At 49.6% G+C, this 16,837-nt stretch overlaps 1 protein-coding gene across 1 annotated transcript in view; it reads left to right on the top strand.

Moving 5' to 3' along the window:
- Window positions 1-4,470: 4,470 nt before the first annotated feature.
- LOC136384642 (endophilin-A3) overlaps window positions 4,471-16,837 on the top strand; it is a 75,201-nt gene continuing 62,834 nt past the window's right edge. Inside the window, exon 1 of the mRNA XM_066355074.1 lies at window positions 4,471-4,700. Within this exon, the coding sequence (XP_066211171.1) occupies window positions 4,656-4,700 (45 nt within the window). The 5' untranslated portion in view covers window positions 4,471-4,655. The remainder of the gene's footprint in view (window positions 4,701-16,837) is intronic.

Below are 16,837 nucleotides of genomic sequence, written 5' to 3' on the forward strand. Positions count from 1 at the left end.
GATGGGCAGTTACAGAGTCGCCACAGGGACCTAATCAAGTGCAGCACAGGGAGTGTAGTCAATAAGATTGTAATAACTATGCGTGGTGCTAGGGGGGGGGGACTGGAAATATTGGGGGTGCTTTGTAAAGTACATGATTGTCTGACCACCATGCTCTACACCTGAAACTAATACAGAATAATATTGACTGTAAACTGTAATTGAAAAATTAAAAAAAAAAAAGACTTAAGAAATATAAAAAAAGAGATTCATTACAAACATGCTCATGTTATTTTGCACAAAACACTACCTCTGAGAACAGCCTTACAAAATACCTGATAGCTGCATGTGTTACAAGAGTTAGTCCCTGGCCTGCGGTGGCGCAGTGAATAAAGTGTTGACCTAGAACACTGAGGTTACCAGTTCGAAACCCTGGGCTTGCCTGGTCAAGGCACATGTGAGAGTTGATGCTTCCTGCTCCTCCCCCACTTCTCTCTCTCTCTCTCCTCTTTCTCTAAAGATGAATAAATAAAATCTAAAAAAATTTCATTTATTCATCCGCGGCTGTCTCCGTGGTATGACTGGAGTTAGTATTAAGAATGAAATTTGTCTAAGTATTAAAAATAATTTTTTTCATTAAACATGCTATTTCAAAAATCAAGAACTGTCAACATATTAAAACTTTTTTCCCCTTCTTTTCCAAGTTAGAGGAGGGGAAATAGAGAGACAGACTTCTGCATGGGCCCCGACTGGGATCTACTTGGCCACCCCTGTCTGGGGCTGATGCTCTGCCTATCTGGGGCCATACTTGCAACTGAGCTATTTTTAGCACCTGAGGCAGAGGCTCCACGGAGCCATCCTCAGTGCCCAGTGCTGATGTGATCGAACCAATAGAGCCATGGCTGCAGGAGGGGAAGAGAGAGAGAGAAGTAGAGAGAGAGAGAGAGAGAATGAGGGGAGGGGGAAGGGTGGAGAAGCAGATATTTGCTTCTCCTGTGTGCCCTGACCAGGAATCAAACCCAGGACATCCACTTGCTGGGTGAACCTCTACCGCTGAGCCAACCAGCCAGGACTAACACATTAAAACTTTTAGGGCCCTCTCTGAGTGTGTTGTGTGCGGGTGCTGAAGAGTGGGGGAGCAGGGAATGGGAGGATTCATTTGAACTTGATGGGTTAAAAGGTGTTAATGGGCTGGTTTCACTCCAGTTATTAAAGGTGGTCTTCATATAAGAAAAAAGAAATTTCTGTTGGCTGGGAATCTCAATTGGTTGGAGCAGCGGTCCCCAACCCCCGGGCCGCGGACCGGTACCGGTCCGCAGAGAAAGAATAAATAACTTACATTATTTCCGTTTTATTTATATTTAAGTCTGAATGATGTTTTATTTTTAAAAAATGACCAGATTCCCTCTGTTACATCCATCTAAGACTCACTCTTGACACTTGTCTCGTAAGTTCAACAATTATATTTAAAAATACCACAGTTTTTACACCGGTCCCATAATTTTATTTTGTGCATTTATCCGTCCCACCCTAAAGGCCGGTCTGTGAAAATATTTTCTGACATTAAACCGGACCGTGGCCCAAAAAAGGTTGGGGACCACTGGGTTAGAGCGTTGTCCTGATACACCAAGGTTGGGGGTTTGATCCCCAGGCAGGGAAAATACAAGAATCAACCAATGAATGCATAAGTAAGTTGAACAACAAATCAATGTTTTCTTCTCTCTCTTCCTTCCTTTCTCTCTAAAATAAATTAATAAATTAAAAAAAATTAAAAAAATTCAAGACATGTTATTTGATAATAGCACTACCAGTCTAGAATTTAATATACATTGACTAGAAGCAATCAAACCACCAAGAAAAGATTTTTAAAAATTGGCTCAAATAACATTTGAGTTACAAAGGAAATTAAAACTGCAATGACGAGTTAATTGGGGAAGTAATCAGAAGAGCTACATCACACAATGGAAACAAGGTGTGAAATCAAAACCACACTCACGTAAATTTATCATTTTAAATGTGTCGATTATTAAAAAATAAAATAAAAGAAGAAAAATAAACCATACATTGAAATGAAGAGGTTAAGGAGCTCCCAAATAAACATTACTTGCTGGTGTTGCTGCTGCTTGTAGATAGTTTTTAAAAATCACAACTACTCTTACAAAAGAAAAATGTCTATGAATTATTCTGATGTTTGAAAATTATGAGAGTATGACGTATAAACTGACAGTTGATTAAATGAAGAGGTATATCACCAAAATTAACAGAAGAGAGAAACTTGATCATGTATTGTTACTTATAATTAGTGTATTCGAGCTGGGATACAACTGTAAACTTCCTTGTGCCCCAGTCTGTGCTATCAACCACGAAGAAATGCCAAAGCGTATTTTTATAAAAATCATCCCTTTAGCCCCGGCCCAGTGTCTCAGTGGATCAAGCGTCCGCCCAGCACATCAGAGGTTGCAGATTCCAACCTCAGTCAGGGCACATGCAGGAGGCAGCCAATGAATGCACAACTAGATGGAACACCCAGGTGGAACAGCGAGTTGATGCCTCTCTCTCTTTCTCTCATTAATGGAAAAATTAAAAAGAAAAGGAAATCAGCCTCTTCCGGAAAGGCACAGAGTCGGGTTGGTTTGGTTTAGGGGAAGTTTCTTCAAACCTGTGCTATTTAAACAACTCTTGGAGAGCCCTGGCCGGTTGGCTCAGTGGTAGAACGTCGGCCTGGCGTGCAGAAGTCCCGGGTTCGATTCCCGGCCAGGGCACACAGGAGAAGCACCCATCTGCTTCTCCACCCCTCCCCCTCTCCTTCCTCTCTGTCTCTCTCTTCCCCTCCCACAGCCGAGGTTCCATTGGAGCAAAGATGGCCTGGGCGTTGGGGATGGCTCCTTGGCCTCTGCCTCAGGCGCTAGCGTGGCTCTGGTCGCAACAGAGGGACCCCCGGGAGGGGCAGAGCATCGCCCCCTGGTGGGCGTGCCGGGTGGATCCCGGTCGGGCGCATGCAGGAGTCTGTCTGACTGTCTCTCCCCGTTTCCAGCTTTGGAAAAATACAAAAAAAAAAAAAAAGAAAAGAAAAAAATAAACAACTCTTGGAGAAAAAAAGGCAGATGAGCCCATTCTAAGACTAGCTCAGGACACAGGAACGTGACCCCATGACCCCAGTCCTGGACCCAGCTGCCTCTGCCTCCTGGCAGGAGGAGGGGGGAGGGGGCGGCTGCTAACCCTGTCAAGCCCACAGCACGCAGCCAAGTAATGCTAATTAACCCTCTGGATGGCTGCCTTTATCCCTTCCACTAAACTCACTAATTTTCTCTATATCAGAGAAGAACGCTCCTGTCCACACCTTGAAAAGGAAAGCGAGGAAACTGAGGCACAGGGAGTTGGGAGTTACCAGCCCAATCTTCACTCGGATCAAGTCAGGGATGAGGAAGTTGATAGCTAAGGGCAAAGGAGAGGTCAGGGGACATTTCAGGATGCCAGGAGTGGACACCAGGGAATAGGCAGTGAACTGCGAGTCGGGGGCAAACGGGAGCTCCTGGGCGTCCTAGATGGATACCTGGAGGGCCCACAAAAGAGGAGCTTCTTTCTTTAGGTGGAGACCGGAGTGGGATGTTTCTTTCCGTGTTCAGCATTGCTGAGTGGGTTGTAGGTCTCGGGAGCCCTGGGGACTTTTGGTGGTCAGATTAAGCACAGATGCTGACCTGCTGGGAGCAGCTTGGACACAGGGCCGAGGACCAACCAGGATGCTCCAGGCTCCTGGCTAGGCCTCCGTCATGCACGTCACTGACTTCTGGCCCCTGTGCAAAATCATACTGTAAGCGACACACCTAGGGAGCTGGGTTTTTCATCTGGTGAATACCTAGGGCAGGGGAGTGGGTAGACTGAGCTTGCTGTTCATGGCTGCTTGGAGATCATTGTTCTTAATGCACAGGACAGTGGGCTCGGAGCTCTAGGGAGGTGAGCACCGTATTTATCAGCCATTTACACGAACTTCGGGCTCTTGGAGGACCAAAATCTTTTGATCAGATTGTAACCCGAGCACCACGTGTGGAGAGAAGAAACAGCGCAGCCGCTCACAGGCCTCTTCCTCCTACGCAGGTCCCTTGCCCTTGTAGCCTTTACTCAAAAGCGCATTTTAGTGTCCCCTTCTTAAAACACAAACCTACCCAATTGCGCCGGAGGGAGGCGATGTTGCCTGTGAGTGGAGCAGGTTACCCACAAGTCCCAGAAGCATAGCTAGGTGGTGCCTGTCTCTCCTCCCCAGGCCATCATAAAGCCAGGTGCATCTCAACCTGCGCGCAGCCAGGAGCGCGGTGGGACCCTGAGCCCCGGTCCTCTCCACGCCCGGCTTCCCAAACCTGACTTTCCCGCCGCTGGGGGTCCTCCGGGTCCCCACGCAACAATGTAGCGTGGGCGGCCCCAGCATCTCATTTGCATCCGCCGCGGCTCCACCAATGGGCTGCGCGGGGGCCCTGGAACGCTGTGTTGCCAGCTGCGTGCGCGCGTGTGTGCGGGTGTGACAGCAGCTGAGGCCGTGGAGGTGGCCGTGGCCGTGGGAGGCGGGCCCGGCCGAGCCCAGCGCGCGGGGACCGGCCCCAGCGCCCGCTCCTCCTGCGTGTCACGGGCGCGTGGCCCGGCCGAACCCAGAGACCACCCAGGCTTGGCCGGGCACAGCCGCGATGTCGGTGGCGGGGCTAAAGAAGCAGTTCCACAAAGCCAGCCAGGTAGGGGGCGCAGAGCGGGGAGCGGGGAGGCGGGTCCCCAAGGCTCCGGGGCATTTAGGGCTCTGACGCTCCAAGGCCCCCCTCTTGGGCTCCATATCTTCCCGCCTCTCTCCTCCCAGCCCCCGCCCGCGCCGCTGAGATTCTGAGGGTTTGTGGGGGACAGAGGAGGTGGCCGCCTCAGAGTCTCCGCGCGGAAGAGGGTGGGCGTCGGGAGGCCCCGCTCGTGCCTCTCCCGCCTGGGGCTGTGAGGAGGACCCAGGGAGAGCGGTGCCCGCGTGGGGGTCGGCGGGCCGGTGGCGCCGCTTCCTGGGCGCGCGCTTCGCAGTGGACCCGAGTGTGTCCCGCTCCGGGCCGGGGTCCGCACCGCTGACCTTCCTCCCCCGCCGCCTCCCCCGATCGCCCCGGGCTGGGCACCAAGCTGCTGCTCTTAAAGAGCTGCAGATCTGGTGGTGAGACACTGAGACAGACAAGTAAACAGTGTTAGACACACCTCCACGCGCAGAGGATGGCAGACAACACCGCGGGGGCGTACGGGAAAGATCCTCGGAGGAGGAGACGTCGTTGGAGAATTAAATATGAGGAGCAGTTTGTGGTTGGGGTTGGGAGGAAAGGAGGAAGGGCGCTCTGAGCAGAGGAAACAGGAAAACAGGCAGGGAGGCGTGAAATCCGTGTGTGTGGACAAGTCAATTCGTATTCCAGTGTTGGAGCCTCAGGCGGCCACAGCAGAGCTCACCCTGTGAAACCTGTCCTGTGCCTGCACCCCTGCACCTGTTGCTCCGCCCCTCCCTCCCCGCAGCCCCCAGACTTTGCTGCAGCCAGGTGGACAGACTTCATTAGGCATCCACATTTCTGAGGTCTCATCCTGCGTCTCCCACAAGTTGGCCCAAAAAGCAGCGGGGATGACAGGATTCTCTTCTTGTCGCCTCAGTTCCTCTTCTCTTCCTTCACTCCCCTTCCACGAGGAAGCTGGGTGGGGAGCTCTTCAGGGAGATGAAGAGCCAGCGGAGGGATCAGTTGGTGAGGGGCGATGGTGGACTCCCTGCTGACTCTGGGCACTTAGAGAGGTCTGTGGGACGTGCAGATGTCACTGGCTTGGGCGCAGGTGCTTATCCTTACCTGGGGTACAGGGCATGGGGCCAGGACTGGCGCTACAGACTTATTTTTGGCATTTCCAGCCTAAATGGAGATTGAAAAATAAAAGAGCAAATGGAAAGTAAGACAGTGTACAGTGAGCTAAATATAGACTCTAAGGAGCACCCACATTTAGGGACTTGTGTAGCCCAGTACTTGGTAAGAGTGGCTACTCAGTATAGGAACACAGAAGAAATGAAAGTTTTTGGGTGGAGGAACACAGGAAGGAAGGAAGTGGGCGCATGCAAGGGAGAGAAGAGTGTCACGGGAACCCAGGGAGCAGGGACCTCCAACAGAGCTGCTGTGAACCAGGACCTGGCTCTCAGGCCGGGTGCCACCGTGCGGAGGTCAATGCCAGAGCCATCGCTGGCTGTACTGGTCACTCTGGCTTCCTTCTCATTGACAGGGAATCAACCTCCTCTTTTGAAAAATGTCCTTTTGCTGGGTATGGGCATCATAGAAGCAAATCTGAGAGAGAACCAACCCATAAGCCCTTGGGTAATTCAGGTTGGTTTCTGACCACTAACCAACGTGACTAATGGTTGAAATCTTAGGAAGTTATTGGTATTGGAAAAATATGATGAGGCTGTTTGGGTTAACGCCCTGTAATCAGTGCATTACGAACCAAATGAGCAGAGGGTCTAATTTAGCTTTTTTTTTTTTTTTTGCATTGGCTGAAATCTTCGTGAATTTATCTGAAAAGAAAGATATCACAGATTCTCTCTGGTCATTTTTGTAGTCAGAGTGCCCCCTAGATAGATTTTTATCTGTTCTAGAAGTCTTTCTAAGAACTCTTGCAATGTGACAGATTTGGCGAAGAAATTAGGCTGAGTTTAATATAAGAGGGAGCAGGATATTTTAACAGCAAATGTTTCTCTTAGAGATTTTAACAGCAGGTTTTAATTCATGTAGAGCTTTCCCAGGGCAGGGGAACGGGAGTCCTGGATGATGTCAGTGGCTTACTAATCTCCAGGGGTCCAGGCCTGGTTCTGCCACTGGCCAGCTCTGTGACCCTGGGAATGTGACTTAACCCCTCTGGACCTTGGTTTCTCTCTTTGTGATGAATTATTAGAGCAGTGCTAGTCAACCTGGTCCCTACAGTCCACTAGTGGGCATTCCAGCTTTCATGGCGGGTAGTAGCGGAGCAACCAAAGTATAAATAAAAAGATAGATTTAACTATAGTAAGTTGTTTTATAAAGATTTATTCTGCCAAACTTAGTGAAAATCCAACATAAAATACTTGGTAAGTAATCATTATTATATACTTTAACTTGCTGTAACTCTGCTTTATGAATTTTATAAAGTAAAGTTACTTCCCTACTTTATAAATCACCATTACTGTGGAACTGGTGGGCAGTTAGAAAATTTTACTACTAACAGATACAAAAGTGGGCGGTAGGTATAAAAAGGTTGACTACCCCTGGATTAGAGGATTTAGAAGCTGCGTCTCTGTTCTAAAATTAAGTGCACAGTTCTGTGAATATACTAAAAACCACTGAATTGCACACTTAATAGGCAGATTATATGGTATGCGTTTTATATCTCAATACAGTGTGTGTATATGTGTGTGTATAGATATGTATGTATATAGAGATATATATTTTCCAGTCCTGAAGTGTTTAAGTAATCCACTTAAAGTATTTTAGACAAAGACAAAGTTGATCAGAGAAGTCTTTTACAAATAAGGGAGCCAGGACCCTGACTGACAGATGATCTCTGTCAATGGTAGGCAAGTTAAAGTGACCAATAGCCTCCTGGTTAACTGGTTCTTCTTTCTTGATCCCTCACTGACCCCTGAAGGAAAAAAAAAATCCCTTTGCAGAGAATGAAGAGCTGTAAACACAGGGGTTCAGCACCGTGTGGGAAGCACGTGAAGACCGGCAGGAAAGAGGGAGGAATAAACTGAAATGAGAAGGGTCGGGGTCAAATACAAAATGTAATTCTTTCCTGCGGCATCCGGGACTGGAACCCCAGTGTCCCAAGTATGTAATTAAATACATTGTTAAAGTCTTTTGTTGGGGTGCAGCTTGAGTTACTAGAGGTGCACACAAATAGGTCGCTGATGGGATTGTGGTTTCCTGTGAAATGCGGCGCTGGACCAGGAAAAATGTTCACACCCGATAACCACACCAGCGCCGCTGCTCCGCAGTGTGTTCATTGTCGTTGGCGTGGGACCTCAGGCCACACCTGTGCTTGCTCTGACTGGCACCGTGCCTCCCTCTGGGTTTCCGGGAGCTGGCTCCCCATCCCATGAAGGTCTAGGCAAGAGTTACATCTCCTCTCTGCCTTCTTCTCTCCCAAAACTAACCAGCTAGTGCTGACACTAGATGCTGATGACAGTGTGGGCTTACGTTAAACTGACCTTTTTCTGTCCTTACACAGCAGTGCCCTTGAACCCCCGGGTACGTGACCCAACAACAACAGGGAATATGGGCATGCGAGACAGCTTTTGGGGGTAACTTTTTCTCTTTCTCTTTTAATGCATTAACCAGAAAAATGAGCAGTTGCAGGCAGCCCGGACATTTGCCCTGTAATGACCGACTGGCCATTTATGGGCAAACAGTTCTGAGAAAGATGTTCTCTGTATATTATGAGACTCTCTCGAGAGGCAGTGAATGGCTCTTGTTTCATTTTCTCATTAGAGACAAAGATAAAACTGCACTTTGCAAAATCCATAATGATTTATATTTTTTTTCTTAGATGCATCAGAAAATAGGTTGAGCCTGAAACATTCTTGCTCCCATCCACATCGATTGCTTCATGAATTAATCCCTAAACCTATACAGTATTATTATTATTTTTTTTTTCATTTTTCTGAAGCTGGAAACAGGGAGAGACAGTCAGACAGACTCCCGCATGCGCCCGACCGGGCTCCACCTGGCACGCCCACCAGGGGCGACGCTCTGCCCACCAGGGGGCGATGCTCTGCCCATCCTGGGCGTCGCCATGTTGCGACCAGAGCCACTCTAGCGCCAGAGGCAGAGGCCACAGAGCCATCCCCAGCGCCCGGGCCATCTTTGCTCCAATGGAGCCTTGGCTGCGGGAGGGGAAGAGAGAGACAGAGAGGAAAGCGCGGCAGAGGGGTGGAGAAGCAAACGGGCGCTTCTCCTGTGTGCCCTGGCCGGGAATCGAACCCGGGTCCTCCGCACGCCAGGCCGACGCTCTACCGCTGAGCCAACCGGCCAGGGCCACAGTATTATTTTTTAAGTCAGGGTGCAAGCATACATGTTCGCACCAAATTGATTTTTGATTTTTGTAATATTTGAAGGACACGGTACAATCCACATATTTCTGACCTCTGGTAACTTTTTCCTCTAAAGTAAATGTCACTTAGGGTGTCATTTGGAATTTGGAATTTGATCTTAAAATGCATTTGAAAGCAGGAATTTTTTTAGGACAGATATTTTTTCAAATTAATTTTTTTTTTTTTAATTTAGCGAGAGGAGGGGAGGCAGAGACAGACTCCCGCATGTGCCCTGACTGGGATCCACCCGGCAAGCCCACTAGGGGGTGATACTCTGCCCATCTGGGATGGTGCTCCGTTGCTCAGCAGTTCAGTGCTTCTTAGTGTCTGAGGGGAAGTCATGGAGCCATCCTCAGCACCTGGGCCAGCTTGCTCCAATTGAGCCATGACTGCAGGAAGGGAAAAGAGAGATAGACAAGGGAAAGGGAGAGGGGTGGAGAAGCAGATGGGCGCTTCTCCTGTGGGTTGTGACCCGGAATTGAACCTGGGATATCCACACACCAGGCCGACACTCTACCACTGAGCAAACAAGTCAGGGCCCCAGATTAACTTTTCAGTTTTACTTAAAAAGTGACTGTAAATATATTTCCCAAAGTTAAGTGGGTGTGTGTGGGGGTGTAGCATGCATTTGGGAGGGGTTATTGTTGGCATGCTTTACCTATAAAATAAAACTGCCAGTAAACAGAACTTATATGCTATTTTATTTGCCTGAATAATTGGCAAACGTATTCTAAATGGTCTCCATCAGACCCTGGCCAGTTGGCTCAGTGATAGATTGTTGGCTGGCATGTGGATGTCCAGGGTTTGATTCCTGGTCAGGGCACACAGGAGAAGTGACCATCTGTTTCTCCACCCCTTCCCATCTCTCTCTCTCTTCTCCTCCTGCAGCCATGGCTTGATTGCTTTGAGCACATTGGCGCTGGGCGCTGAGGATGGTTCAGTGGAGCCTCTGCCTCAGGCGCTAAAAATAGCTCAGTTGTGAGCATGGCCCCAGATGGGCAGAGCATCAGCTGTAGATGAGGTTGCTGGGTGGATCCTGGTTGGGGTACATGCAGTAATCTGTCTCTCTATCTCCCCTCCTCTCAATTGGAGAAAAAGGGAAAAAAGAGAATCTCCATTAGCAAAATGTGGAGAACTGGATTTTGCTTTTCAGTAGAAACCTGGGAAGGTGTTTAGTCGGGGGAGGGGGCTGGGGAAGCAATAGGCATTGTTGCAGTTCTGACTATTCTAACTATTTCCGGGGGCTCTTCCCGGCTATTCCCAAGGTCATCCCCATGAGTTTGGACCCTGGCACCAACAGCAGTGACGTTTCTGAGCCCGGTGTTGTTTCTTGTGACTTTCTTTCGGGTTCACCGGGCCGTGCTGTCTGTCCCCCGCACTGGATGCATCTTTCTCCATCACTGATGACCGCACGTGCTCCCTGCTCATGAGCTCTGTCCACGGTAGAAGCTGCTGCTAACCCACCCTGGAGGACTTGGGTGCTCCCCAGTGAGCCGGACATCTGAGCCCTCTCCTGTCATCCACACCGAGTTCTGTCTCCTTACAGGACACAGTTCCAAAGTCCAGAGGGACGCGTCAGCGAAGGTGTGGGTGCACCTGTTTCTCCTGCTGGGACAAGGACCCGGCACACCTGGCTGGCTGCTCTCTCTCCTGTTTTGAGCTCCATATCTGCTCATTTTTTCAGGGATTTGGCTCCTGCTGGTGCGCCCGTCTCCCAGTTACGTTTCTTCTTTCCTGGATCCTTTTGTCGGCAGGTAGAGGAGTCAGTTTCCTGAGTTGTGAGTCGTTTGTGGTACCCAGTTAACATCCCTTCTTAGCAGATACGACTGTCTGATAATTGCTTGTCCTCTAAACCTTTTAAACACTGCTTGGCACGTAGTAGGTGCTCAGCAGCCATCCACTAATAGTCTGTTTCTGTTTAACTCCAACCTGTTGTTTACCTAGATCCTTGTGATTTGGGGGGAGGAATGTTCAAAACCCAGATTTTTTTTTCTTTTAATTGATCTTACAGGGAGAGGAGAGAGAGAGAAAAAAAATCGATTTGTTATTTCCCTTCATTCATTCATTCATTCATTCATTCATTCGTTGATTCTTGCATGTGCTCTGACCAGGCATAAAACTTGCAACCTTGGTGTATGCGGATGGTACTCTAACCAACTGAGCTACCTGGCCAGGGTCAAAACCCAGACTTTCTGTCACATTTCCTAGTTTTGAAATATTGGCAATTAATTAAAATATTAAAAAGCTGTTCATCCCAAAAGAAAAACACATGAGATGAATTCATACACCTGCTGTCAAGTAGTTGGCAACTTCTGCCTTCTGCTTAAAAGGCTGAGGCATACACGCCATAGGCGCCCCTGCAGGCCTGCTCTTTCTCAGGTTCGGAATAGTAGCAGGACGATTCCCAGTCGCCCACGGTGTTGCTGGTACTTGCTTAGGATCTAAAGATGGTTTCTGTAGAGACAGCTCTTGGCGTTTGGTCCAGAGTTCCTGGAGACATTGTTGGCATGCAGATTGGGTGGAACCGAACTGAGCATCTATTTGCCCATGTACTGTGGTGTTGGGCTGTTGGCAGGAGCCCAGCTGGCCTAGTGTGGTGACTGTGAGGTGGTCCGGAGTGAGGGCAGAGAGCTGTCCCCACGTGATCCCGACGAGTGGGCGGAGCAGCGGAACCAGGCTCAGGAGGGAGTGCGCAGCTCATGCCAGTGTGCGAATCCTGGCCAGACATGAGGCGGAGCCCGTGCTTTGCTTGTGTGACCTATTTGTAAATATATATTAATTTTTTTTATTTATTGATTTTAGAGAGGAAGGGAGAGAGAGAGAGACAGAAACATCGATCTGGTTCTGTATGTGCCCTGACCAGGGATTGAACCTGCAACCTTTGCATATCAGCATGACTCTCTAACCAATTGTGTTACCCGGCCAGGGCCTATTTGGAAGTATTTTGAGAAGAGGTGGTTTCTAGAATATTCTAAGGCAGACAGAACCTCTTCTTGGGTGCTTTCACTGAGCCTCAGCATGTCAAAAGTAAAAGTTACGTATCTTAAGACAGATTTTAATACATTTTATAGAACTTGTAAAATTTGTTTGAAAAGGGTCAGCCAAGATCCTTGAACTTCATTCATCCTGGATTTCTGCTATTCAGATTGATGTCTTAGTCCAAGTGCTTTTTCCAAGAAAAGACAGTCATGGTCTAAAACACGCGGTCCCGTCTCTTTAGGGTTGATTTCTCATGATGGTGAGATTTGACCGTGTCATTTCCCTTCCCAGTTGCTGTGGGGTCCCCAGAGGCATAGACTAGACTCTCAGCTCCTTAAGTTGGTGTGCAATGACCTTTCCTGCTGGCCCAGCTCCTCCTAGCAGCTTCTAGCTCCGTTTTCCAGGAGCCTTGAGCTCATCCACTCCTTTGTTCTGGTATCACTACTTCCTGGAAAGTCTCTGTCCCCTCATCTCAGAGCCCGCAGGGCTCCAGCCTCCTCAGCTTCCTCTATTCTCCTTCCTCATCCACAGTCACAGTCTTCATTTTTATTTTTATTACTTATTATTTTTAGAATGAGAGGAAGGGTGGGGGAGAGAGAGAGAGATCAATGTTTTGTTCCACTTATTTATGCATCCACTAGTTGATTCTTGTATGTATCCTGACTGGGGATTGAACCTGCAACCTTGTTGTATAGGGACGATGCTCTAACCACCTGAGCTACCCAGCCAGAGCCTCCCTCTTCCTTCTTTATTTTATTTTATTAAATTTTCATTATTGCTATTTTTTTAGATGAGAGTAAGGGAGATAGTGAGGCAGACTCCCACATACAACCTGACCAAAATCTACCTGGCAAACCCATTCATGGCTGATGCTGAAGTACCAAGCTACTTTTAGTGCCTGAGGTTGATGTGCTTTGACCAACTGAATTATCCTCAGCACCGGGGCCACACTCAGTCAAGCCACTGGCTGTAGGAGGGGAAGAGGGAAAGAAGCAAATGGTCATTTCTCCTGTGTGCCCTGACCAGGAATTGAACCCAGGATGTTTGCATGCCAGGCTGACACTGTATCCACTGAGCCACTGGCCAGAGCCTCTTTTTCCTTCTTCGAAGCGGTTGCTCTCCTCACTGTTCCCTGACCTCTGGGCGTCCACCCATCAATAGTGTCATGTTTATTGTGTTGAAATTATTTTGGTTACTTGTTGGGCTCCTCCTACTCGAAATTAGAAACTGCTTATCACACAAGGAGTCTTCAGAAATGCTGTTGTGTGAACACATGACTATTCATGGCTGCATTCTTTTTTTCATGACTTCACGTGCACAACCTTACAGAAATTTGAGGTTTCTCGATTCTCGACAGCTGGGGAACTCAAGCATGGCACCAAAGTTAAATGTTCCTTTTGTTGTGTTCATTTTGTGTTTAACTCTGGCGTCTACTTTGTGTTACGTGTTGGCTTTTATAAACGAGGAGTCAGGACTTCTAAAAACCTTATTGCCACAACCAGGAAAAATGTTTTGCCATCAACCGACCAGTCACTCCACGAGTGTTAGTGCTGATTAGTGTAATTTTGCAGTTAGTGCGGATTAGTGTAATCTTGCCGTGCAAGATGTTTTTAGAAGCAGGACCGTGTTTCATCCTCATGCCAGCTCTATAAAGAAGGTGCTGTTCTTAGCCCTCTTTTTACAAGGTTTTTACCCGTGTAAAAGCCTTGTGGGGACTCAGGGACAGGCCTGTGTGATTCCTCGGCAGGTATGGTTTAGTACTTGTCACCATTTATGAGAGAGACAGAGAGGAAGGAGGGGGTGGAGGTGGAGAAGCACATGGGCGCTTCTCCTATGTGCCCTGGCCGGGAATCGAACCCGGATCCCCCGCACGCCAGGCTGATGCTCTACCGCTGAGCCAACTGGCCAGGGCCATACAATATTTTAATGGTTGGAAAAAAAAAAAAAGAATATTATTTTGTGATACATGATAATTACATGTGATCCAGATCCCATATTTATAAAGTTTTATTGGAAGAGCGCCATGCTCTTTTGCACGCGTGCTGTCTCCGGCCACGGTTTCCCCGTAATGGCGGAGGTTTCCCCGTAATGGCGGAGGTGAACAGCTATGACGAGACCGTGTGGTGTGCGCAGCCTGAGATATTAGTGTCTGGCCCTTCCCAGAAAAGCCCCAACCTCTGCTCTGAGCCGTCTGTCGGGGGAACTGATGGATGTTGGTGTGCACATTCCGGGAGCCCTGGACGAAATGCTGAAAACGTTTTGTCTGTGTCTGCACTTGGGTTGTGCATTGTTTGGAAAATCTCCAATCGCTCAACCAATCCGACCCATCCTGATGCCCTGGGAAGGGCCTCCCTCTGGAATAGAGTCATCCTTTGTAAGTCAGGAGACTCCTGGACCCTGAAGTCACCTCTCTGCTCATGCCTCACTGGCCGTCACTGTCACTCACTGGACGCCTCTGTCCGCAGTGGGCGGTGCTGGAGAAGGGCGGCCCTGGTCTGTGGACAGGAACCCAAGAAGCGTTTTTTTTTGGTTACAGGTCACTGGCGTTAGGGATTCCTCGCCAGGGAAACAGCCCTCGCTCGCCTGGTTGGGTTCTGCCCACTTCCGTCATCCGTCCTTCTTGTTTTATTTTTTAATTTTTTAATTTTTTTCTGAAGCCGGAAACGGGGAGAGACAGTCAGACAGACTCCCGCATGCGCCCGACCGGGATCCACCCGGCACGCCCACCATGGGGCTACGCTCTGCCCACCAGGGGGCGATGCTCTGCCCCTCCGGGGTGTCGCTCTGTTGCTACCAGAGCCACTCTAGCGCCTGGGGCAGAGGCCAAGGAGCCATCCCCAGCACCCGGGCCATCTTTGCTCCAGTGGAGCCTTGGCTGCGGGAGGGGAAGAGAGAGACAGAGAGGAAGGAGAGGGGGAGGGGTGGAGAAGCAGATGGGCGCTTCTCCTGTGTGCCCTGGCCGGGAATCGAACCCGGGACTTCTGCACGCCAGGCCGACGCTCTACCACTGAGCCAACCGGCCAGGGCCTCATCCTTCTTGTTTTAATTATTCCGACTATCTTCCGCCTTCTCCTGGCTTCAGTTTGAAAGAGACCCAGCGAGCTTTTCCTGCCAGCGTCACGACTTCCTTTTCCCGGCACTCAAAGAGATTCTGAGGGTGATGCTGTTTTCCTGTGTATCTTTCCTGTCTTGCATAACTTCGCTTCAATACGTGTATTTTCACTCGTGAGCCGTGTTCTAAGAGACTTGAACATTGGACCCCCTTGCGAGGACCACGGCCCGTCCTGGCCTCCATTCCCCGAGCCCGTTTGTGCGGCAGGAACGGGCTGTTCCGTGGCGGGAGAGGCCCGTGCACGTGCTATCGGCTTTTCAGAAACCTCATGCAGAAATGATGTGAACCAGATGGTACCCTTTTCGAGTTGCCAGACTTGCATATTTTAAAGAAACGCGGTGCATTTGTCTCCTTGGGAGACTTAGAGGGGGTTCTTTGAGAAGGCAGCTCAGCCGAAATGGCTGTACTTGACAAATTCTTTGGAGCGTCTTGTTAGCACAAGGCGCGTGATGTCAGAAGACCAGCCTAGAGTGTTAAGAAACAGATGTTACTGGGTTTATTCAAATTCACTTCTTTGAGAACAAGGCTTGTAGACTTAGGTAAAGGAAAGTATAATCCGAGAATGTGTTTTCTTCGATTTGCCACTTCGATCTTATAGCAGGGATTTGGGGAGTTAGAGTAGGTGGGTATGGGCTGGGGACATCGCCAAGGCCCACAGGATGATGGGCAGTGAAGGCCAAGTCATTTAACTGAAAGCTAACGGGACAGGGTCAGAGAAGACAAGACTTGGGAGGACCTGCAGGTCCTGGATATGGTGGGCCCTACGGGAGGAGCACTGTGAGCAGGAGGGCGCTGCAGACTAGTGCTCCTCACATCTGCGCATTGACCCTGAGCAGGGATAGCAGAGATTGGGGCTGTGTATCTCTGCAGATAACCGAACCCGGAAGCCCCAGCCACGTGGGGACACCTGGTACGTGTCTCAGCTAAGCTGTCTAGTAGCTGTGTGACCGTGGACAAGTCACTCCCCTTCTGTAAGCCCCAGTCCCCTGTTCTGCACAGTGGGGAGAATCTCAGTGGATTAAATTGGCAAATGCATGTATGTGTCGAGCGCTGGGCTTGCCATGTAACACACGTGTGAGAAATGCTCGCTGGTAACTTTCCCAGACGGCCTCGTGCCCGGGATAGAAAGTCAGCCTCTGCTCCTTGGCCGAGCTTCCCCCTCACAGGCTCGCTGTGCTTCGTGAGAACGCTTCGCTGGGCCCCTGGGGAGCAGAAGGCTTGCTGGGTGACGCCTCAGGTCCCTCAACTCCCTGCAAACTCCCCAGACACCAGGCCACACACATTCAGGCCAGTGCTTAACAATTCATGATTTTTTTATTTTATTTATTTTTTGTATTTTTCTGAAGCCGGAAACGGGGAGAGACAGTCCGACAGACTCCCGCATGCGCCCAGCCGGGATCCACCCGGCACACCCACCAGGGCCGACGCTCTGCCCACCAGGGGGCGATGCTCTGCCCCTCTGGGGCATCGCTCTGTTGCGACCAGAGCCACTCCAGTGCCTGGGGCAGAGGTCAAGGAGCCATCCCCAGCACCCGGGCCATCTTTGCTCCAATGGAGCCTCGCTGCAGGAAGGGAAGAGAGAGACAGAGAGGAAGGAGAGGGGGAGGGGTGGAGAAGCAGATGGGCGCCTCTCCTGTGTGCCCTGGCTGGGAATCGAACCTGGGACTTCT

This window comes from Saccopteryx leptura, chromosome 13, assembly GCF_036850995.1.
Source record: "Saccopteryx leptura isolate mSacLep1 chromosome 13, mSacLep1_pri_phased_curated, whole genome shotgun sequence".
Classification (NCBI taxonomy): domain Eukaryota; kingdom Metazoa; phylum Chordata; class Mammalia; order Chiroptera; family Emballonuridae; genus Saccopteryx; species Saccopteryx leptura.